This window comes from Coturnix japonica, chromosome 3 (genome assembly GCF_001577835.2).
Source record: "Coturnix japonica isolate 7356 chromosome 3, Coturnix japonica 2.1, whole genome shotgun sequence".
Taxonomy (NCBI): Eukaryota; Metazoa; Chordata; class Aves; order Galliformes; family Phasianidae; genus Coturnix; species Coturnix japonica.
This window is the reverse complement of record NC_029518.1, coordinates 77,420,995-77,446,657: the sequence shown is the minus strand read 5'-3', so window position 1 is coordinate 77,446,657 and position 25,663 is coordinate 77,420,995. Positions and strand designations below refer to the sequence as shown.

The following is a 25,663-nucleotide window of genomic DNA, read 5'->3' as shown; positions in this document are numbered from 1 at the left end:
TGTGGATGCTCCATCCTTGGAGGCACTCAAGGCCAGGCTGGATGTGGCTCTGGGCAGCCTGGTCTGGTGGTTGGCAACCTTTCACATAGCAAGGAGATTGAAACTCAATGATCATTATGGCCCTTTTCAACCCAGGTCATTCTATGATTACATGACATAATTTAGAAAAGCCTTAGAAAATTAAGACAAAAGTTATATTTCAATATTGCCACAACATTCACTTAATTTAATGTTGTTTAATAGTTTATATTGTGAAGATGCTGCTCTTTAAGATTTTAGTACAACTGAAAGTAGCTTTAAATTTGAATTAAACCTATAAAATATATTTTAGCATCAAATCTAATTGTAAGTTTTCTCTATCTGAAAGCTTTTTATCTTATCGGAAAAAAGTTAATTTCCTATCTGTTTAAATACTGAATACTTTCTGTTAAGATAATAAAGGATTTTAAGATAAATTAATGCTAAATTAATCTAATAGTGAAATCAAAGTCTGCAAATTATATTTTTCCTGATTTTTATCAGCAAATTTGTCACATCTTGTAGAGTAAATACTTCAAATTAAAAACAAAACAACAAAAAAAAAACAATAAAACTTTCAGAAATAATGGTATACTCTAATCAATAATTTTTACCTCCAAAATCAACTTTCTTCATAGCTATAATTAAGTACAGATCTATAATTAAGCACTGTTTAAGAGATGATTAAAAAAAAAAAAAAAAAAAAGCTGTGGTGGTCTGCCTCATCATTGCATTTCTGATGATAATGCTTGTGCTGTAAACAATCGTATTTTTGTACATTTTATTCTTTCTTATTATTTTACCTTTACAGTAAGGCAAGTAGCCCTACTTGTATGGCTGCGTATTCTCCATGTAATACTTACTGTCCACTGTTAGAGACAATACAGTGAATTTGAAGAAACTCATCCCAGTGCAATAATTATTTCCTAACAGTTCTCCCAGCATACTCCCTGCAGTTTATTTAAATGAAATTGATTTTTATTATTGTTTTTTAACTACATTTCAGGCATATCGCTATTGCAGTCTTTAGATACTTGTACTGCAAATGCAAGTGCACACAGATATTCATATTTTTCTCAAAGAGTAATTGTGATTCATCAGCCCTGTGTTCTTTCCTAGACTAATGATACATTACGTGGATAAAATGATTTCCTTAAAACCAAACAATAAACAAAAAACTTACCAAAATGTACATGTTTAATTTTCAAGATATATTTGCTAAAAAAGATCCTCCACAAAATATGAAAAACAGAAAAGGAAAAATATAACTAGAAGGAAGGAAGCACTCTGCTTAATTCAACTTCTTATAGATTTAACACAAATTATCTCAAATTCACTTCTTACATTTCTGTCCTTCTTAAACTTCATTTTAGTTTTTGAAAATTAAATATTTTGTTCATAATTAGCATCCAGTAAATAAGTAAAAAATATTTCTGAATATATTTATGTATATGAATGTATAAGAATGAGCACTGTCTGCTCTTTCCTACTTCTCCTGTTTTAACTCTCAAGTTCTCAAAGATAAACAGCTAGTGATTCACAAACAGCCTCTTCCAAATTTTTCTGATAAAAACTCCTAAAAAGAAACAAAAAACCAAAAAATTCCATTAAGCAATTCCGTATGTTCTCTTTTTAGAACGTTCAAAAACTTACCTTAAACCAACAAAGCATGATTTGAATAAGCCACCAAGGTCTAAGACCCTAAATCCTTTCTGTAGACATAAACTAAAAGTTTGGGGAAAACAAACAAACAAACAAAACAAAAAAAGAAAAAAAAACAAACAAAAAACCTGCACAAATAGAACAGTATATGCAATGTGTCAGAAACACGAAGTTAACATCTTATCCAAAACTAAAGCTATGTTTTTCTTGTCACATGCATCTTTAGCAACAGTTTTTTTCTGAGGAGAAAATTATTTGTAGGCACAATTTCAAGGTTAATAACAAAAATCCTAGTGACAATTTAGAACATTTGAATATTTTTTGCATGTTTCTTTCCTCCTTCACTTTGTAATTCAAAAATAAACACTTCATACTTATGTTACACTGTAATGACTACTAAAAGCAAGCACATTTGTTTGTCCAACTACTGAATACTGGAAAAAAATAACTTAAAGGACAAAGTATGAAGTCTTTAACTCAGTGTTTTTTGTTTGTTTGTTTTTGTTTTGCTTTTAATTAAATTTAAAAGCTACTCAAATTGCAGTGGCCTTATTTCCAATATCACATGAATCCTAAATCTTTGTATTTAGACTTCTATAAAATATTACCCACTTCAGTGATTTCACAAATCAGCTTGAAGTTTTATTCAGTGAAACTGTCTAAGATAACTCATCTTTTAGGAATGTAAATTGCTGTGGTAGAAGAACAAAAAATATTAATAGAAACAACTGTTAAATGTATCAAGGGAAAAAGAAAGAAACACAAGTATCCATATTTTATTTATATCATCACTGCATAATAAACAATTGCTTTACTTTTACAGATGAGGAAATTGTGCCTCAGATTTTGCACAAACTTGAAGAGCATGCCAATATCAGGACCATGACAAATACAAAAGTTGGAGTTCCTCTAAGCCACAAAGCTTGTATTGAGCACATAGACATTATTCAGAAGTTGGGAAATATAACTCTAACTGCAAATAAAAAGGGTAGTTTGTGATCGTTTAGCTCACAAAAAGAGAAAAATACTTTGAAAAAGATGCATTTTGGGAACATGCCTAACATTTTCCAGACAATAATTCAGGCCATGGGACCAGTATGGATCTAGTCTAAAACAAACAAAACCAAAAACAAACAAAACCAAAAACAAACAAAACCAAAAACAAACAAAACCAAAAACAAACAAAACCAAAAACAAACAAAACCAAAACCAAACAAAACCAAAACCAAACAAAACCAAAACCAAACAAAACCAAAAGCAAACAAAACCAAAAGCAAACAAAACCAAAAGCAAACAAAACCAAAAGCAAACAAAACCAAAAGCAAACAAAACCAAAAGCAAACAAAACCAAAACAAAAACAAACCACAAAAAACAAAAAAACAAAAAAACAAAAAAACAAAAAAACCCCAAAAAAAACAAAAAAACAAAAAAAAACAAAAAAAACAAAAAAAACAAAAAAAACAAAAAAAAACAAAAAAACACAAAAAAACCAAAAAAACAAAAAAACCACAAAAATACAAAAACACAAAAACACAAAAAAACCAAAAAAACCCAAAAAAAACCAAAAAAACCCAAAAAAACCCAAAAAACCCAAAAAACCCCAAAAAAACCCCAAAAAAACCCAAAAAACCCAAAAAACAACCCCAAAAAACAACCCCAAAAAACAACCCCAAAAAACAACCCCAAAAAACAACCCCAAAAAACAACCCCAAAAAACCCCAAAAAAAACAAAAAAACACAAAAAAACAAAAAAAAACAAAAAACAGAGAGAGAGAGAGAGAAAAACACCTGAAGTGTGCTCAGTGAGGAGTCATGCCCTTCAGTAAAAACTGTTTATCTCTCTGTTAGAAGAAACCTTTGTTAGGAACATGAGGTTTTCTTTTCAGTATCTACTGCACCTGTGTGTGCAAAGTACAATAGCAGAACAGAACAGGCCTACAATATTGCATCAGCATCCTACCTCAGTTAAAACTTATTTCAGAGAAGGGGTGAAAAATGCTGAAATAGTAACATTTTCCCCTTTTCATAGAATTTTAGAATCACAGAATCACCAAGATTGGAAAAGATATGTGGAGCATTCAGAAAGATCAATATGATGTAAAGGTGATATAAGAGTTGTAATGGCAGAGGAACAAATGTAATAGAAAGGTGCTAGAAGGGAAGAAAAAAGGACTGCCCACAAGTATCCGAGATCTAGGCTCACAGGGGAAAATTTCACTAAGGACAGACTTCCAACCAGAGATCCTACCATGGTGGCAGTCAGGCCTTAAATAGCATCTAAGAGAGGCGGAGCCAGGCTTCTAGTCGCACAGCTGAATTGCCTTCACCTGTGCTCCCAGGTGTGAACTGGTCCTTTCCCCAGGTACTCAATCAGTAGTTCAGGTCATTAAATGTGAATGAAAAAATTTCACATTCAGTAGCTAATGAAGTGCTCATGCTGAAATCACTTTAAAATTATGGCATTGATTATTCCTCTTGCAAGATAGGATGGTTTTCTTACCAAGGTAGATTTTTCAGTATTTTTCAAAATTTCTGTATCTTTTATCTACTGACACTTGTGTGTCTGACTGAAGCTTTTCAACATCTGCCACTGCCTGTTTTTGACATAGAAGACTTTGTGAGGGTGGAACCCCAAACAATAAATGCCAGGAATGTCCTGACCTCTGCTGAAGGAATGAATATCATTTGGATATGACAGCTATTAGCCTGTGGTGAGCACCAAACTAAATTCATGTGGAAAATCAAAAATGCACACAGTTCACTAACTGGCTGTCATACTAAAACCTGAGATAGGGCTACCAGCTTTGACAATGATTTCAATAGTAAATGTCTTTTTAGCTTATCCCTATTGTATGCTTTCCAAGGATGAATTTAATCGGACAACTCACTGAGCCTGTTTCTCTACTGAGTTGTCATAAGTTTTGATAACAAAAGAAAGAATTAAACTGGTGTAATATCAAAGGGAACTATCTCTTTCTTTTAGAGATTTTAATTAAGGCATTAACCTATTCCTGTAGCTATGCCATAAGGCTCAGTAACGCTTGTTCTACTGCCTACTCTATCTTGGACTAGCATGTTATAATAGAATTATTTGTTATTTCCGTTGTTCTTAGCAAATCTCTACAAATTCCTATCAATAAAAATGGTAGGGTATGTGACATATTCTAATGAGACCGGGGTATTTTCTTTTTTCTTTCTGATGTCATACTGAGCAGATTTATTTCAAAGAAAAATAACCTAAACACTTTAAATGTTGTGCCAGAGGAAAAAAAAGTTCATGTTAGTATCATTATATGTTTATAAAAAGATAAAAGAACCCTAGTGACTTATATTTACCTTTTGTACTTTAAGACAACATGAGAAATATTAACATTCTTTTTGATCTCCTGTACTAACTGCACAAACTGAGTCAAAACAGTTCAGCATATCTAAGGTACAAATGGAAATGGAAAAGAACTGAAAAAAGACTTATTTTTTTCAAGCAAGAGAATAATACTACCTCTATGATATTATATATTATATAGGTGAAGAAAGCAAGTAAAAACCAGATCTAACATTCCTTCATTTTAGTTCCCTTTCCCATTAGAAAATTCCTTAATTATTGACATTATGACTAAAACAAGTGACCTGTAGAATGGGAACATAAAGAGAAAGATACTTTCATATATATAATCCACACAGACTGTGTAAAATTTGTATGAATATATGAGGGCTTTAAAGCAAGTATTACAGTAAATGTTTCAGTAGTTCTCATCAACATCCTTGGTGCACCATCTCTTCCCATCCTAACTAGCCATAATAATTATTATATCATTATAATGTTATGCCATGTACAATAAATTTGCACTCAGTATGACAACCTAAATCAAGAAACTGTTAAAATTTACCAGATGCTGAACAATTTAAATACAAACATTTGAGCCAGTAGTATTTCAATAATACGTTCTGTAGTCACTTGTGAGTGTGCACCCATAGACTTCAAGGTCACATAAATGTTGATTGCTTCTTCATAAACGTATTGCTTGCTCCATGTCGCATATTGTTATGTTGAGTATATTTCAATAAAATGATTGATTAAGCTTTTGAAACACTGGCTATCATGTTTAAACAGCTGTTTGGAAGGGGTATATAGCATTCTGTACATAGCTGGTAAAGCAAGCATCATAATGAAAAGGAGCAACAATGTTTCACTTTATCACATACCAAAATCTCTCAGGGGCCTGGGCCTTTAGTCCACCCTGATATGTTGGAATTAGGAATATTATCCAAACCAGTAACTTAACTGAAGGGGTCACTAAAGGGAAGTGAGGATGACATACTAAATAAAGTTCTGAAATACATCTGCATCCATACTGGACAAAATTTTGACCTAAATAATATCAACATCTAACTCAATTATTTATAAAATTCTTAGAATGCACACACACACACACAAATAAATAAAAGAAATGAAAAATTGATAAATTCTGTATTTTTGCTTTCTAATTGTATTTCCATATCATATAATCATAGAATGGTTTGTGTTGGAAGGGAACATAATATCATCTATTTCCAACCCCCTGCTATAGGTAGGGACACCTCCTTCTGACCAGATTGCTCAAAGCCCCATCCAGCCTGGCCTTGAATAATTTCAGGGAGGGGGCATCCACAACCTCACTGGGCAACCTGTTTCATTATCTCATCACCCACACAGTAAAGAATTTCCTCCTAATATCTAGTCTAAATCTACCCTCTTACAGTTTAAAAGCATTTTCCCTCATTCTGTTACTACATATCTTTATAAAAAGTCTCTCCCCACCTTTACTGTAGGCTCCCTTCAGGTTCTGGAAAGCCACTATAAGGTTTCCCCATAAGCCTTCTCTTCTCTAGGCTGAGGATCCCAAGCCCTCTTAGCCTGTCCCCATCACAGGCTCCAGCCCTCTGATCATCTTTGTGGACCTCCTCTGGACCCTCTCCAACAGCTCCATGTTCCTCTTTCATTGGGGGCCACAGAACTTTACACGCTACTCCAAGTGGGATCTCTTGAGAACAAAGTAGAGGGGTAGAATCACCTCCCTTGACCTGCTGGTCATGCTAATCTTAATGCAACCCAGGGTACTGCTGGTTTTTCTGGGCTACAAGTGTACATGGCTAACTCATGTTGAGTTTTTCATCAACTGACTGTCATCTCTCATCCTTTCATCATCTATCCTTGCAGAACAGTTAGTCTTCTTTTAAATTTTTTGTTGTTTGTCTGATCAACGTATTTAATCTTGTCTGTGGAAATACAGCTTTTGTCCTTCTTTCTGTGCACCAATTCATCATCAGCCTTCTCTCTAATAAGTTTTAAGCATATCAGGACATATCAAGAAATTTTTGCCTCAAGTTCTTAGAAGTTTCAGTTCTACAGAAAGTAAGGAAAAGGAGACATCAATAAATAAACCAAAAATGAATAAGACAGGCAGAGCTCAGAGAACGTGAAGTTTGTCTGGAGGTGGTTAAACTAGTCAAGTCATGCACTTTTGTTTTCACATGTTTCATGGAAAAGAAGGTTAAAATAAGAATATAATGAGAATGAGTATTTGCATTGTGTTTAGATAAGCTGTGGGTAATGTCAGCTCACTGCAATTAGAATAACCTGTTTGATTTCCCAAAAAACACTGGAGGGAATATATCACTTTATCCTACCTCTGTGTTTCCAATACATGGTGATAAACATGTGTAATTAAATCCACGAGATTTATTCATGCACACTGCTCCTGGGGCACAGCTTATATTGTAGAATAGGCAGACGTCAATATCCAGTTCACATCTTTCACCTTCAAAACCTGCACCACAAAGAGAATGTTTAATCACAGTTCATTCACAATATTGACATTGTGTCTGTTCACAGTGTTAGCTGTTAATACCACTCTACTAAAGCAATTTGGCAGTTTCATTTCCTAAACAAAGCAAAAACATGAGATTTTTTTGTAAAAAGATTGTGTACATTCATATATATATATATGTGTGTGTGTGTGTATGTATGTATATATATATATAAATACTTAGATATTTGGATAATATTTTCTTGTGTTCAGAAAACTCTATAAATTTGCATTGACTCACCCATGGGGCAAATGCACTTAAAGTGGTCTTCATAGTTAACACACGTTCCTCCATTCTCACATGGAAAGGAATTGCAGTTATCAATTTGCAACGCACAGAATTTTCCTGGGTTTGAAAAAGAAGAAGATCTTACCAAGGTTAAGAATGAATTTAATGTACTTTATTAAAAAAAAAACACACAAAAAACAGAAAAGGGGAAGAGAAGAGAAAGAGAAGAGAAAGGGAAGAGAAGAGAAGAGAAGAGAAGAGAAGAGAAGAGAAGAGAAGAGAAGAGAAGAGAAGAGAAGAGAAGAGAAGAGAAGAGAAGAGAAGAGAAGAGAANGAAGAGAAGAGAAGAGAAGAGAAGAGAAGAGAAGAGAAGAGAAGAGAAGAGAAGAGAAGAGAAGAGAAGAGAAGAGAAGAGAAGAGAAGAGAAAAGAGAAAGTGTCCTTTGCTTTAAATAATCTTCCTGCAATATTGCTTCACAATTTAAATCCTTGCATGAGGTTCCAGACAACTTAAACATTTATTATATATATATATATGCATTATTTGAAATTTTAAAAATACAGACAACAGGAAATTAGATGCTTCAAATATTTGTTACTAGAATGCATTGAGAAACTTTATACAGAAGTCCAGTTTACTCACCTTGTACTGATACTAAAGGTAACTAAACAGGTCTGATACTATCGTGATTAATAGTGTTATTGTTTTTTGTGTTTTTTTGTTTTGTTTTTTTTTTAAAGGAGTCAGGATAAGAGTTACAATATACAATTTTATGTGACAGAATAGGCAAAAAGAAAGGCTAAAAATTTAATAGAAGTTTTAATTGGGAAGTGAACTGAATGCATCCAGGAAGGTATGTTATCTCCTAGAAAATATGTTGTTATTTCCCATTAATTTTCTTAAGGTAAGGAAGGTAACGCTGGAAAAGAAAGTTGGAAGTAAACTTTGCCTCTGTTCAATAAAGATTTTGATCCAATTTTCATATTTATTCATGAAGGTGGAATTGAATTGTTCATAAAGCAGTTGTGAATAAACATTAGTGCAGATCAAACTAGGTTAAAGAATTATTTTGGTATAAAACTGAAATCCTTGTAAAGACTGAATCTTTTAAGCAAACTTTGCAACTTTTCACTGCCACAGTGAGGCTATGAAAACCTAGTAACTCCAAACCACTATAAAATTTATTAGAATCTGAATACTGCTGAGAAATGCATAATTTATAGTATTAAGATCTGATTAAGTGTTAAATGGATGTCAGGAGAGATCTCCACAGTAATCCACTTAGCTGTTAATGCCTAATTATCACTGCATAGTGAGTGAGAGCTGAATTATTGAGAACTGCAATACTCATATAACTCAAACAAGAATTTTGTGTGCAATTAGGAATGTTATTCTTCTTTTAGGAATAAGTTCAGCAGGTGCAAGGAACAACGAGGGAGGTAAACAACATTGTTCAGGATTTTACTGCTGTATTGTTTATTTTTAAAATATCCTTCAGTGACACAAGCAACTGATACAGTTATACCTACTTTACTAATTTGGTAATACCAGAATCATAAGAAAGCAAATGTTTTGGTGACAGTTGAAGTTAGAAGCCAGAGTTTGATTTATTCAAATTCCGTATCATCTACCCCTCTCCCCTCAACAACTTTAAACAAAACATGTCCTTTAAAAATACACGAACACTTAAGATTTGCCTGCTGAAATGTTAGACTTTATATTCATGTATTTACAGGTCACAAAAAAACTAACTGTTAGCAACTAATATCTCATCCTAAACATTACTTCCAGATCAGGTCAGAAGGTTGAAGCCTTTAAAAATGTTCATTTTTTTTTTCTTACAGGATCTGCAGATAACACAGTGACAAGCTTGATACAGATATCTACAATGTAGGCACTTAAAATTAGGCATGATTTATTCCAATTCCAGCAACTTTATACTTAATTTTTATTTTGACAGACATTAAATAATACACTTACAGTAATCCTTATTGGACCCACTAGAATTTCAGTGGTTCTAAATATTTCATCTTTCTCATTAGGAATTGTTTTGAACTGTATAGTAAATGTATTTTTAGATCAGTCTAGACATAGTAATTATTTTTTGTGCTTTTCCAAATAAAATGGATTAAGTGAATGAAGGAAAAAAAAAAAAAAAAAAAAAAAAAAAAAAAAAAAAAAAAAAACAGAAATAAAGAACTGACCTAAAAATTCACATGTGCAGATGGTAAAAGCATCTGCCTGTCTGTAAGTTACAGAGTCAAACTACCAAATTTAAACTAGTTAACTTTATTAGAATTCAAGATTTGCATTATAGCCTCCATGAAGAATCTCTTTAGTAGTTACCACAAATATGAAAATAAAGAATTATTTAGGACCAAAGCACATAATTTTAATTTTTAAAAAAACTATTGTCTAGACTCCCTGTATAGCTAAGTATCAAAAAGAGGAGCAAATAAATCAACTCATTGAAGGAGAAATTTCAAATACAAGTGAAACTGTTTTCTATGTTGAGAATATTACAGTTAAATAATCTCCACTGACTGTACATAGAATCTAAACAATCTGTTGAGACTAAATTATTAAGTTTAAAATTGCTAAAGATATCATTTTTAATTAGTTACAGCATTGATCATCTCTACTTCTATCCTAATATTTAATTACAAAACATTTGAGTAGTTGTCATGGGTAAGCCATAGGCATTTAACATAGGATGTGTACTATTCAGTGTCAACCACTACATGTCTCAGAACATAGGAATTGTTTCAGAAAAAATTACAAAAAGTAATGAATAATACTGCCTTCTTAAACAGCGAGAGATTTCAGAATGCACATATATATTTTCTACAATAGTATTATAGAAGTAAGCTGTGAATACTGGTTTTATTAAACTATGTGGTCTTAAACGTAAGTCCTGCTTACTTTATTTCCAAAATACCTTCCATCTCTATTTTTGGATTTCACAAAGACTTGGACAGGATGGTACCACCTACTGAATCATCAATATTTATTTCTTAGTTGCCTTTTTAAGAGTTTACTGAATGCTACTTAGATGGAACAAATATTAAACACTGTATGCAAAAAAAAACCCTCTGTCTTCATTTTTGAAATTGTTTTTAATAATTCGGAAACAAAACAAATGTATGGAAATAAAGGGCAGTAGGTCTGTGCAGAAAGTAATAAAAACAGATGTGTTAAGAGTGGAAAGTGATAATATTTTGAAAAGAAAGAAATAACAAGGACGAAACCAGACATCCATTCTCTACAGAGATTAAATCCCAAAGTGGAAGTATTTGAGGGGGAGGAGAAGTCACCTCTTGATTTTTATTTGTTATCTCACTAAGCATCTGGTATCAGTATCATGTATACTTCAGGGTTTTTAGAAGCTCAGTAGAGGTCTCCTTAGCTGAGTCATAGTTGATCAAGTGGTTCTTTTTTTACAGAGAGAATGAAACAAAGCTTTTCAGTCTCAGATTGCAAAACATTTTATAAGGGAAGAGCTCTGTCTCTGAAATTAATTCTTAACAAAGAGTAGGAGTTAGATTATGAAATCTGTAGGGACAGTGAGAAATAATTTAAAATATTTGAAGTCTGTATTTGGAAGCTAATGTTTTTAAAACCTATTTTCTGAAAATGAGCTGTAAGTACATAATGAAATCTTAGCATTGAAATTTGCTTTTAAAATTTGAATTTAATATGGGCACACTTTAAAAAACTGTCATTCTTCTGGGAGAAAGGAATTACGGACAGCAAGCCCAACAAAAATACAACATAAATAGATTTTAATGATGAAGTTTTCCTTGTTAATATCTATTGGGAATGGTTTCTGCTAGCTGCTCAGGAACACTAACTGATTTGAGTTAAATATAATGATTCTAGGACCAGATCTATCAAGAAATTCATAACAACCACACAGAGAGCCGTTCACAAAGAATGAGACTACCTGAGTGAGCATCCCACCTAACTGGTATAGACAACTCCATCCTTTCAGTTTCTCTTCTCTCTAGATCCTGAAGCTCCCCCAGCTGTCTCATAGAGTCCAAAAGACATTAAGATGCCCTACCTACCTGAGCAACATGGAGAAAATGCATTTAGTAGTGCATCAGTATTCTGGCTGGATACTAACTGGATTAATTTCAGTGAAGTGCATATGAAGCAAAGTTGTGGATTTGAATTCCGACATGGAGAAAAAATTGCACTCATCGACATTTGTCAATGCTGAATGTTTATGGAGAATGAACAGTGGATGTGATAACAACAGAGAAATGGATGATCAGTTTCAGCAGCAGCAACAGTGACATGAAAGACAAGCCATGTTGTGGAAAGTCATGCACATTTTTATGAGCACAACATACACACTCTTGCTGATTGCTGCTGAAAATACAAAGCTAATGATGGTCTCACTGTTGAAAAGTACTGTTTTGTAGCTGAGAATTTTTTCTTAGGGAAAAAATTACATGTTCAACAATAGTGTTTCCAGTTGTCCACATCAAAAAATATCAATTACACTTATTATGTAATGTGATGTTTTTCCTTTTTTCTCTATTTTCTCTTTCAGGATAGTGTACAACTAAGAGTAGTTCCTCGTTTTATCAGATGTTTTCAGCTGAGGCCACCTAAAATTAGATAAATATATCAAACCCCATATGAAAAAATGACAATGGTGTTCTTTTTCAGAGAAATATCAAGATTACAGATTGACTGTGTTACAGAAGGATGTTTGCCCTTGATTTCATAATATATGCCAGGTATAATAACACCTATTTTCTGTTCTACTTGTGTGGAGCTGTAGAGTTAGCTCTTAAGTAACCAGAGATCATATTGATCAGTAAGAAATGATTTCTAAAGACAGATTACTTGAAGTTTCCCTAAGTAAGCATACAATCCAGTTATCACCTAGTGTCCTTGTTACAGCTGTGGTATGGTATGTTATTGTGGGTACCAAATTTGCCAACTTCAATTACATAGTTTCTGACTCTAATGCCTATTCCCTAATTACTCAGGAGGAATTGCACACTGGGAGTTTCTAAGTGTTATAAAAATCCCCAGGGAGGTTGTGGATGCCCCGTCCTTGGAGGTGTTCAAGACCAGGTTGGACAGGGCTCTGGGCAACCTGATCTAGTAAAGGTGTATGTTTGGTGGCCCTGCCAGGCAGGGGGGTTGGAACTACATGATCCTTGAGGTCCCTTCCAACCTGGGTCATTCTGTGATTCTGTGATTCTGTGACTCTAATTATTTAGACACAATAATTATGTTTTAATTTTTATTTTTAATGAGATAGGCTATAAATCTATAGTAATGATGAATGCCAGTGTAGTAGGATGGAAGTCTATATCTGTGGGTTTCCACAGTAAATGGTGTTAGTTTTAATGTTATTTAATATTGTTATAAATTACTTAGACTTAAACAACACAATCATGTACACAGCTTACACAGAATTGGTAGCAAATACTTAGAAAGGTATATGAATGCAAAAAGATCCAAGGAAGTTAAATATTTTAAACATATTTTAAAAGTGAGTTATGTCTTCGGAAGAAAAAGCAGAAACAAATATCTTATAAAAATATTGGTAGAGTGAAGACAGAAGAATTAAAACTATTAAAACTGTTGCTACTGAATACAAGTCTACACTGTGAATATAGGTTAAAATGTGGATTAGTTGTAGATAAGTTAAAAAAGCAGATAGGTTTGCAATGCCTACAAAGAACATTTAGATCAAATGAAAAAACATCAAGAACAGGTGAAACCATGCCTTTAGCCTGCCACATAAAATTTTATATAAGATACTTCAATGGAACTGAGATTCCGTGGGTTTTTGTTTGTTTGCTTATTTTCATTTAAAGAAAAAACTGAACACAAAGCCTGAGAAATAACAAAAAAGCCTAGAATAATTCATTCTTATATCAGCATAAATCTAGCTTCTGAGGACATACAACGGACTATGTCAAATGGTGGTGTAGTATATCGAGTCTTAGAAAGAGCTAATCATATATGTTTAAACATGGTTATTTACATTTTGCATGTTTATGTTTACATACAGTGTGTGTGTTATGCATATCTTTCTGTAAGAATAGCAAAGGGGATTAAGTTCTACTTAATCATTCTTTCTACATACCACTAGGCACATGATAAATTCTGCAAATAACTGCAAACCTCATCTAATATACTTCCACTATATAGAAAGAAGGAGTTTTTCTCCTTCAGAAGGAGAAAATGAATAAGACCAGTACATTTTAAATTAAAAAAAATAGAGCTACAAAGATCAGCTGTGAAAGTAACCCTGTCACTAGGGCCATGTGATAGTGTTGTTCAGTTCTCCAGTACATTTTCTGTTTCTAAAGATTTTATGTTTACATATATGCTACACATCTTTTCATGTTTTAAGGCCAACAGGTGAATTTATAGCACTGTCAATAGTTGTTTTTTTTTTGTTTTGTTTTGGTTTTTTTTTTACCTGAATAAGATTTGAGCTACTCTACTGGAGAAGCTTAAATACAGGCACAGCCGAAAAGCCAACAAAAAACAAACAAACAAACAAAAAACACTGTGGCTATTATACAGCAACAGCATTTAAAAACACTTCAAACAATTTGTTCTGAAAAGTTTTAGATGGAATTCACAGAAACGGGAGACTCCCCACCTGTTTTTGATTTGACAATATTTGGGTGATGTATAGCTATTTGAAAGCATACTGTCTCTCCAGCTGTCTTCCTGGGTGTTGAAAGTAAGCTATCTCCTAGTTTCCTTTGTCACTTACAGCAGACTTATATGCTGTGTAATGAGAATGAATAGCACACTGCTGTTCTTTTTGAAAGACTTATGAAACTATCCCTGGAGAAGAGATCCAGATTCTTTGTTTAAGCCTTACTTGGAAGGAGTAAATAAGGAAAGAATATACATTGCTGAGTCTCTATCTTGCCCATCTCTTCTGGCTTTTTATCTGTCAGAGCACTGCACATTCCATGAGAATAAATTTAGGAGTTTTGTGCCTTAAGAAAATAAGAAAGGGTAGGCTAAGGGCTTGTTGACAGAACAAGAATTAAATGGTTGAAGTAGTTTGTTTTGCAACCACCCAAGAAAGATTACATAATACTCTGAGTTCATGAGCAGATGTACCAGTTAGAGTTACCTGTATGTCAAATTTAAGGGCATGATTTTCAATTAGCACATTTTATTCTGATGTGTAATTAGAAATTCATAGACATTAATATGCTTTTCAACAAACTACAGCGTCTTTAATTTAAAAATAAGCACACAATATATAACTCTAACAATGGACAAGAATATTGTCAAAATTATTTCTTGTTCATAAAGACCAAATGCATTCACTGTCTTCTGAAATGAAAACAAACTGTAGCACTACATAAATATCGATGTGCACTGGGAGCATTTTATTCGATTTAAAAAGCAGACAGAACTTAAATACTGATACTGTGTTTCATGTTTAAATGTCAGACCATTTTTTTAAAATGCAATTGACAAAGCAAGGGGGGTGGGGGGTGGGGAATAAATGTTTACACCACAAAAACAAAACAAAAGAACAGGAAGCTCAATATTTCAATATTCATACTGAAAAAGTATGGTGAAACAGACCACTCCAGGTTTTCTAGTGTTCATCTGCCTCAAAGTATGGCAGACCTGTTTAACATCATCCTTTTATTTTAGTTTTATCTTTTTGATGGAGTGGTAACACTGGTGCTTCACCGTTTTCATATAATTCAACTTATTATCTTCTTAGGTACAAGATGTCTGTAAAAATCCATGCTGTAGCTTAAAACAATTTGGCTTTTACCTTACTAATATTATTTACGCATATCCTATTGTAAAATGAATTTTAAACAGCAGGACACATTTCTAGACATCTGTTGAAGAGACTGCATTGCCCAAGTTATTTTTGTTCCCTGACACTTACAATCAAACTTTTTTAAGCAGAAAACTGAATTGTCTTCAAAGCAGTGATCTGTTCTGCTTTTCCTCTATTTCAGAAAATAAGAATTCACTCAGAATACCTCTAATACTTGCAAGTGTTTTATTTTATTCCATTAGGTCAATTCGCTATTTTAATTCCAAAGATTGGTCTTTGGAATCTGCATACACTAATAATTTCTCCTTTAAAGGCAATAGCAGTGAGAATAGCTAAAAGCATAGTGGACAAAACTTGAAATGACAGCATTTGTTTCCAAAAAGTATACCTTAGTGCAATTCCAGTTACACATTTGTGAAATTGGATCCTCCCATTATGCTATCATTTTATTTTACTTAAAAAAAAAACCAAAATAAACCAAAAAACAGCTCATCTTTAGTATAAGAAATAGAACTATGGAAGAAATGTGTGCCTTGTCACATCATATCATTGATTTATTCACTGTTGTAAGCACTGTCTTGTGGAATCTTTTACATCCAGTATCTTCTGTTGGACATTAGCTATTATGGTGTCAATAATTATTTAGAAGACTGTCTCAAACCACCTGCTTAGCACAGTATTGCAAGAACCATTCTTATCTGTTGATATTTATTTCCAACACATTTGTGAAAATTAGTAAAAAATAGAAAAGGAAATGCGATGAATCTCCAGACAATCTTAAATGAGACTTCCAGAAAGAAAAATGGAAGGCAATCATAGTATGGGAGTAATTTAAATTCTTGTCTGCAAGTTCGCTTGGGGTGCAGTACATTTTAGCACTAGTAACACTATTTTAATTAAAGGATTTTTTCTACTAACTAAATGATGTATCCAACATGCCCAATCAATTCCTGCCAATATGATTGCTCTACACAGAAGGAAAGTTAATAATTAGAGAAAGCTTCTTCAAGGACTATTGGTCTACTGTGTAAAACTTGATAAACTGCTGACAAGGATTGTTTCAATGTCATAAGCTGTGTTGCTTGCATGTACTGCCTTAGATAACAAATGTTTTTATCTACTTTCAGAGAAAAATAATTGTAGTTAACTCTACATATTTCTTTACAATGAGATCAAATAAGTCTGCTATCTATTCACTAAAATAACTATATTTTATAACCTTCTATTCTCCTGTTTTCCTTTAAGCCAAATAGGATTTTCCCCTTAATTAACCAAAGTAGTTTTACATATGAACACATATTAAAAAAAAGAAAAGAAAAGAAAAGAAAAGTAGTTAAAAATAAAATTTTTCTATGTGATTTTCTGCAAAGACTTCCTTAAAGAGCATGAAACAAAAAATGAAGTGCTTTTATTGCTTTTTAAATAAACGTGCTGCATTTCACAGCTAAAAATGCTGTACCATGTCATACTTTGCTTTCGCTAAGATAAGCCTATTCCAAATATGATTTAAATGTTAACGGAAAGGCTGCAGCTGTACTGCTGATAATTTATAAACACAATTAAGAACAATTAGATGTGAAACTGCAATGGCCCTCGTGGTTGCAGATGCTATGTAATTCAGGATTGCATAAACATGCCAAAATTATCACCAAATTGTCCTTCTTTCAGTCTCAGACACAAAGGATATAACTATGGATAAATAAGAAATACTAAGGAAAAAAATTGAGTATTTACTTATTTATAAAAAGATAAAATAATAATAAAAAAAAGTAAGGAAAAAAAAAAAGTCAAACTCATTAAATTACAAAGAGCTTCTTAGAGCGTAGTCCCATGAAGTAAAGAATATTGTCCTGAAGGTAAGATCTGACTCCAGGAACAACTGCACGCTGAAATCACCTCAGCATGAGCCCAGACATATCTCTGTTTAACAAGATTGAACTGTAGTACTTGCCTTCATTTATTATGCTTAATATAGAGCGTAATACTCCTGTCTAGGAAACTATGCTATACAGGAGAAGCCTTACTATCACCTCAAAAGCCTCATGGTGTGCTAGTGTAATAGCATTGTTATTAACAAAACCATATTTTTGGTTATCATGACAATGAAAACCCAATACTGTACTGATAAAAGTAATTCACACTAGCAACAAGGTCAAAGGAAAAAGGCACGTTATTAGGAATAACTGTCTATGGCTCTTTTTCAGTGGCACTTAGTATATTTGTAGTCTGTTTCCTCTGTGTATTCTTACCATTGAGACAAAGGCTCTTTCATTATCCTTCCTCACTCAAAAGGAGATAAATATTATTGGATCTCATTCTAAGCTGGATTCTATTTATAGGGTAAGATGGGGGGGGGGGGGGGGAAGCTTTATTTGCCATTTGAAAACAAAGGTGGTTAATCTAAGATTTTTCTAGGCTTTCTTTCAGCCAATTGATAGAGAAACATTTCTGAAGGAAAGTGTTTTAGTCACTAATAGATACAAGTGGTCTCAATTCCCCTATAAAAATGCTTACCCTCTGAATATACATGGAGCCTAGAAGACTTTTTGGACTTCTGAAGTCATACAAATCCCACCACAAGTTAGCTTGTGCGTCCTTCATTTTGAAATGAAACAGAAGGTGGGAATCAGCTTGAAATTTATCTGGGCAAATATAGGTTGATACAAAATAAATAAATAAATAAATTAATAATAATAATAATAATAATAATAATAATAATAATAATAATAATAATAATAATAATAATCCTATTGCTTTCATTAGTTAGACCTCCAGAAACTACAGGAACTATAAAGAGATAAATTATTTACTTTTATAACTTATGTGTGTAGACACGTACATTTACAGTCTTCAACAAGAACTAAAACCTTCTCTTGGGTTTATTCTTACTTGCCTTCATTTAAAAAAAAAAAAAAAAAAGTTCAAAAGATAATCTAATTTTGACTTGGTAAACATCGGAGCAGTAATGGAAAATACAAAGAGAAGAGATTACTGCTTGAAATACTTCTCTATTCCTTATTTTTGACATTAAGCAAACCTATAGTTCAACATTTAAAAGTCAACGAAACCACTAACTTCTTTGTGATACGTATATGCCTTACCTGTGAAACCACGAGGACACAAACACTGAAACAAAGGTTTCTCTCCCAGTTGGCTCACATCAATGCAAGTTGATCCATTAGAACAACTCTTTGGGTAAATTAAACATGCGTTTTCAGCAACTTGGCAAAATTCTCCAGTCCAGCCAGGTGCACAGAGACACTAGATATTAAGAAATTAGTATGGAGTTAAAAACATCACCATCAACAACTGAAACACAAAAGGGGAATGCAGTGTGAAAAGCAAAAGTAGAAATTTTCTTTGTTGGTACATATTAGGAGTACAATAAAATACAGTGTAAAAATGCAGCTTAAAATATTCTCTAGAGATGACAAGAGTTTCAACATCTGCCATGCTGAAGAAGTATAGAAATAGGGGACACATGAGTAGGAGGAAATAGAAAAGCTGAATTACTGACAGTAAGTGACAGTAAGTGATAGAGCCACAGGAAGAGAAGAACTTAACCTGAAAGATATTTTAAGGTACACAGAGGTGAGAGTCAAAGCGGGCTGTGAGACAAACATGGAGGCCAACCAATAACAAGACAACACAACACAGGAGACTCCATTATTTATCAGATATGGTCAGAGTATATAAAACAAATAATTCCTTCAGAGTTATGGGGAAGATTTGAAGCTACTTGAAGTATCTGAGTACAAGACTGGAGCTGTTCCTTTAAGAAACGATTCTAGAGTGAGGGAGATATTTTTGTTAGTCTGCACACACTGCATACCATGCCCATGGGGGCTGCAGGGGTGGGGGGGAGACAGGGACATGACAATGACAACACAATTGAGGATAAAGAACTTAAATTACAAAAATAAGGAGCTAGAACATGAGAACAAACATAATGAACATTCCAAGAATTCCCCGTGAGCATTTTAGCCAATTTCCTTTAGTTGTAGTTTTATTTTCAATTACTCCTAATAACTTGGAAAAGAAATGTCACAATATTATAATCATACTAGAAGATCACTGAGAGTAACTAACAGCAAGTAGTAAAGAGAAGAGATGACCAATGTTCTTTGAAAAGAGAAAACAACGTTAAATGTTGGAAAAGTCTTTTTACTTGAATAACTTACAAAGACCAAGACAAAATATTTAAAAAACAGCCAAAAACACTGGCTTGTACTATAAAATAAAAGAAACAACAACAACAAAAAAAAAGCACTGAAAATATTTTATTGGATTACAAGCTTATATTAGCTTCTGAAAACTGCCCTGTGCAACTTTAAATTTCAAGAGCCTTGATCAGTATATAAGTAATATTAGATTCTTTAAATCCAAATATAAGGAGAATAAAACCGTATGAACAGAATAGAATAACAATACTTTAGTACTGTGAGAGTATAAGGCACAATGTCTATATTTTACATTAGTATGTGCACAGTGTGACCAGCAAAGGGACAGAGGTGCATGCAGTTGCACATCATGCAAGTAACAAAATGTTCCCAAAGGACAAAGGCATTGAAAATACAAAAGATATGTTGCTGAATACAGATGAATAAATGGCAACATATAAAAAAGCCCTAATGCAAGTAATGTTAAAAGAGGAGAACCTCCCTTCCTTCCCTTCCCCTCCCTCCCCACCCCCAACCTCCCCACAAAAGAGCAAAATAGCATAAATCATTAAGTGTGAAGAGCAGAAAAGGATTAAAAAGAAGAGAATAACCAGATTCTGTAATGATTTCCCTTAAATTGCTCATGAAACTGATTACCTTACCCTCAGGAACCAAAAACTGCCAAGGAACTTAACCACCCACAGATTCTAGGAATCTTCACAGTACTGTACACTCTAAATTAACTGCAAGTGTTAAGGAATAACAATTTATTTAGCTACTAGAACGGCTGGAAGGCTTATCCCTGTGAGGAGAGGATGAAGACACTTTCTGCTCTGGAGAAGTGGAGGCCAAAATGTTACTCTATTGCTCTTCACAATTTCCCGAGGAAGGAGCCAATCTTTTCCTGAGCAAGAAAGGCACAAGGCTGCACCAGCAGAAGTTCAGACTGAGTACTAGCAATAATTCATTTAAAGATCACAATGCTGAAACCCCCAGGCTTGTTAGCGTCCCATGTTTTAACCTTTTATTAGCCCTGGATTGGCTTCATGCCAATTGTAGTTCCATTCCAACTAAACTATTCTTTTCTCATATTAAAGATATAAGAAAGCAAAATGGAATGTGTTAGTTAACTACATTTATTGCCACATCTGCCTCTGTCATTAAGTATACAAACATTTCCCAAAGTAATCTATAAATAATGCTTTCATATTTTAACATGTTAATGTTAAATGCCTTAATATGTCAACACTCCTAGAATTCCAGAAAAATGTAGGTTGCGATAGAATTTTGGAGATCATGTAGTCCAACACCTTGCTCTAAGCAGGATCAACTTTAAAATTCACTCTCTTTACTTAGGATCATGTCTTGCTGAGGTTTGAAAAACTCCGAGGATGGCATTTCCAAAGTGTTTCTGGGCATCTTGCTACAGTGCTTAACTACTCTCACTGTGAACAACTTCCTCTTAAAACCTACTCAGAATTTCCCTCTTTGCAATATGCAGACTCCATTGCTATGCACTTCTGACAAAAGTTTTCTGCAGTCTTGTTTATCATCACTCAAAAGGCAACTGAAGAATTACACCCTCATTCAGCTGTTTGTTTTCAAGGCTAAACAAATCCTTCAGCCTTTCCTCATACATCATGTGCTGCAACCCTTTGACAATGTTGATGGCTCTCTGCAAGCCTTGTTCTAATTTAACAAGGTGTTTTTTGTTTTTTCGTTTGGTTTTTTTTTTTTTTTTACATTAAAGCCCTAAACAACACACAGTCCTATAAGTGTGGCATCACAACTGCCGAGCAAAAGGAAATAATGACTTTCCCCAATCTTCTACCTATACTTAAGAGTAATGTAAGCTAACACCATTCAATCACACAATTGGTCCACTCCCTCATTTTCCTCAGATGCATCCTTTCCAGCTCTTTAGATACATCTATACCTCCTTCGCCTAAGGATAACTTAGATTGACATTCTACTATCATTGATAATACTTTTTCTCTCCAAATGTTGCCACTAGATACAGGGACTTGGGAAACATTAAAGCAAATACTGCCTATTAAATGATACCTCATTCAACAGTGGACATACATTACCCTTGATGGTGTTTTTTTTGTTTGTTTGTTTGGTGTTGTTTTTTTTTTATCCCCCCCCACCCCCACCCTCCCCCCCGATGGGGGTACTCTATAGAGAAATTCACATTCAGAAATTAAGTCACTATTCCCAGATTGTAACTGAAACATGTTGAGGATAATTAAAGGACTTGGCTCACAGATGCTTAAGCCAGCACTTTCCAGGAATGTTAAGTCATATTTTTAAGCTGAAATTACCCTAATAACATACAGGAACTTCCATGGAAAGACAGTACAATAACCTTCTTTTTTCTTGTCAGTTTTCAATTGCTTTGTAGGGCCACAAAGATGCTTAAAGGGCTAGAAAATCTCCCCTGTCAAGACAGGCTGAAGGAGCTGAAGAGAAGGCTGTTGGGTGACCTCATTGCAGCCTTTCAATACCTGAAGGGAGCCTACATACAGGAGGGGAAATCAACTCTTTGAAAGGGAAATGATTTTAAACTGAAGGAGAGAAGATTTATGTTGGATGTCAGGGGGAAGTTCTTTACTATGAAAGTGGTGAGGTGCTAGAACATTCTGCCCAGTGAGAATGTGGATGCCCCATCCCTGGAGGTGTTCAGAGCCAGGTTGCACTGAGCAGCATGGTGAAGTATTAAATGGGGAGGTCAGTGGTCCTGCCTGTGGTAGGGAGGTTGGAGATTCATGATCCTTGAATCCAACCTGGGCCATTCTGTGTAAAGTAAGTCAATTAAAAAACAAAACAAAATACCACTTTATGTCAACAAGGCTTCTTTTTTCCCCCTTATTTCTTCAGTAACTTAAGTCAAAACAGAGATCAAACCACCAAGTTAGGTATGAATATATTCAATTTTTGTTTTGCCTTACACTTAAGTAATTTTCCAATATCTTTACCTTTTTTCCCTTCCCCCACCCTCCTTCCAACTTTATGCCACAAATGCAGCATGAACGATGTACATTTTCTTACCACTTTTCATTTTCTTTTTCTTTCTTTCTTTTTTTTTTTTTTTTTTTTTTTTTTAAACAGGTGTGCTTAACACAAGGAAATTGAGTGACTTGTTTATGATGAGATTTAAACAGCTTAGCACATACAGCTTTGCCAAGTGACAGGAAAGAAACATTCTTTTTCTATGTAAAGGCATCTAGGACAATTGTTATTCTAAAAGACAAATCTTTATCTGAAAAAAATCTACATGCAATTTTTTCAGTACTTGCAATTTTTTTCATGCAAAGTTAATTCCTCAGTTACTCAAAATGGGAAGATAACCACAAAGAACATGGAAAAATAGTGCATAGTTAGCAAACCTCACTAATTAGTGAACCGGATGGAGGGAGCTATTCATGAACATGAAACACTCAGTATTTCTTCTTAAGTGAAAGAGAAGGTTATGATTTATTTGCTTTCAAACTGCATACAAAAGTTATAAAAAGGATATTTCTATAGCTGTCAATAAGTTCAGCCACACCAGGTTAAAGACTCAAAACTTTGTAACATTAATCATCCTACAATAAACATGAATAATGTTTTACTTAAAAAGAGAAAAGAAACTCACTGTGACTTACGGTGCCTGTCATTTTAGGCAGTGGAATTATTTTTCAAAATATTTTGAGGAAAGGGAAAAAAGGAAAAAAAACCCAGGAAGTTTTTAATTTTACTTCCATATTTTCATAAATTCTACTCTAACACGCTGTTTAAAACGCGAGTTGCAACTTGGGCATGCCACTCAACAAATCCTTCACTATTAGAGTCCTGGAAGCTCTCTCCCAGAATTCCAAGGGTACAAATCCTATTCCAAATGGTTCCAGGATGAGAACATTATTTCTCTTCCCTGTTCACAAACAGCAAGGATTCAGTGAAGATTATTCAGAGGAGAAACCAAACCAACAATGTTATATAAGTAAAAGGATATTACAGTTGGCAGCATACATAAATAGAAGCATTTGGTTTCCTTCATCCTTTTTACTGTATAAGATGCCCCAACCCTGGAGGCGTTCAAGGCCAGGCTGGATGAGGCTCTGGGCAGTCTGGTTTAGTGGTTGGCAACCATGCACACTGCAGCAGGGTTGAAACTAGGTGATCCCTGTGGTCACTTTCAACACAGACCATTCTGTGATTCTATGACAAGAAGACTTACTGCAGTGATAATTCTTGATGACTGCTAAGTGTCTGACCTCTGTTATTTGTTTGATCCCAAGTCTGCGTAAGAGGCCCACACAGAAGCAGCTTTCTGCTAGCACAGCACCCTGTCTGCTGCATTCATTGTAACTCCTGCTCATAGCTCCTCAGACGTTTTGGCATATGAAGTCCAAAATGATTTTATTCCACATTTAGTCAATGAAGCTTGTGCAGAAGTCAGTTTACCAGCAAGTCTCATTTGTCTTTTCAGAGTATTTATTCTTAAAAAAAAAAAAAAAAGAGAGAGAGAGAGAGTCAGAGCCCCTTCAGGAGAATAAGCACAAGAATATTTTCCTCTTCCTCTCTCATCCTGGGTATCTCTCATTCACACCTTGGAAGATCTAGATTTTTTCTTATAACTCTCCACTTATGACATGGATTGAGTACGCACATACAGATATGAAGCCAGTGATTAAAAGATAAGCAAAGCTAACTACTCCAATGAAGTTTAATGTCACAACAATAGATATGGGGGATGACCTGCTGGAGAGGAGCTCTGCTGAGAGGGACCTGGGCGTCCTGGTGGACGACAGATTGACCATGAGCCAGCAGTGTACCCTTGTAGCCAAAAAAGCCAATGGCATCCTGGGGTGTATTAAAAAGAGCGTGTCCAGCAGGTCGAAGGAGGTGATCCTCCCCCTCTACTCTGCCCTGGTGAGGCCTCATCTGGAATATTGTGTCCAGTTCTGGGCTCCCCAGTACAAAAAAGACAGGGATCTCTTGGAAAAAGTCCAGCGGAGGGCCACTAAGATGGTGAAGGGTCTGGAGCATCTCCCCTATGAGGAGAGACTTAGGGAACTGGGTCTGTTTAGCCTTGAGAAAAGAAGGCTGAGAGGGGACTTGATCCAGGTTTATAAATACCTGAGGTGTGGGAGCCATAGTGGTGAGTCTGGTCTCTTTTCAGTAGTGCGTGGGGATAGGACTAGGGGTAATGGGATGAAAGTACAGCATAGGAAGTTCCACACGAATGCGCAGAAGAACTTCTTTACAGTGAGGGTGACAGAGCACTGGAACAGGCTGCCCAGGGAGGTGGTGGAGTCTCCTTCTCTGGAGATATTCAAGACCTGCCCGAACGCCTACCTGTGCAACATGGTGTAGGGATCCTGCTTTGGCAGGGGGGTTGAACTCGATGATCTCTAGAGGTCCCTTTTAACCCCTACAATTCTGTGATTCTGTGCTATTACAAGAAAGGTTTATCCCCTTTGCACTGAGTCAAGGTTTTAGCTACTCATATTTCAGTGTTATTAAGGGTTTAAATGCTTAATTCCTAATATGCTACACTCCTTCATGGTAACGTCTGAATTTGAATGAAGTTGTTCCAGGTCTGAGCAGACAAAAGGGCATAACATCAGTTAATTAATTGAATTAGAGATTTCTCCAATTTTTCATGTGGACAAGGAGTAAAGCAGAAAACACTAACCTTATGACAGCAAATATTCCTCTGGCTTCAGATAAAGTAAAATTCTCTCCATGTATGGAAAAAGAGAGATTCTTGCATTGTTCAAGCAGTTGCCACAAAATCATCAGATTTTATAAAATAAGAACATTATATTATTTTAACTATACCTATGAAAGGGAAAATAGTAATGTGCAATTTTTAAATGTTTGGCAGCAAAGGAAGAAAAACAGATACTGAGGGATGAAAAATGATCATCATATAGTTACAGCACACACTAGAAACTT

The 25,663-nt window shown here is 34.4% G+C and overlaps 1 protein-coding gene across 2 annotated transcripts in view; it reads right to left on the bottom strand.

Moving 5' to 3' along the window:
- The window catches only part of EYS (eyes shut homolog), a 771,550-nt gene that overhangs the window by 622,115 nt on the left and 123,772 nt on the right, over positions 1–25,663 (bottom strand). For both annotated transcript variants that reach the window (XM_015859149.2, XM_032443873.1), the window contains exons 7-9: positions 18,662–18,821; positions 7,769–7,873; positions 7,349–7,488 (exon numbers count right to left, since the gene is read on the bottom strand). In XM_015859149.2, coding sequence (XP_015714635.2) covers positions 7,349–7,488; positions 7,769–7,873; positions 18,662–18,821 — 405 coding nt within the window. The remainder of the gene's footprint in view (positions 1–7,348; positions 7,489–7,768; positions 7,874–18,661; positions 18,822–25,663) is intronic.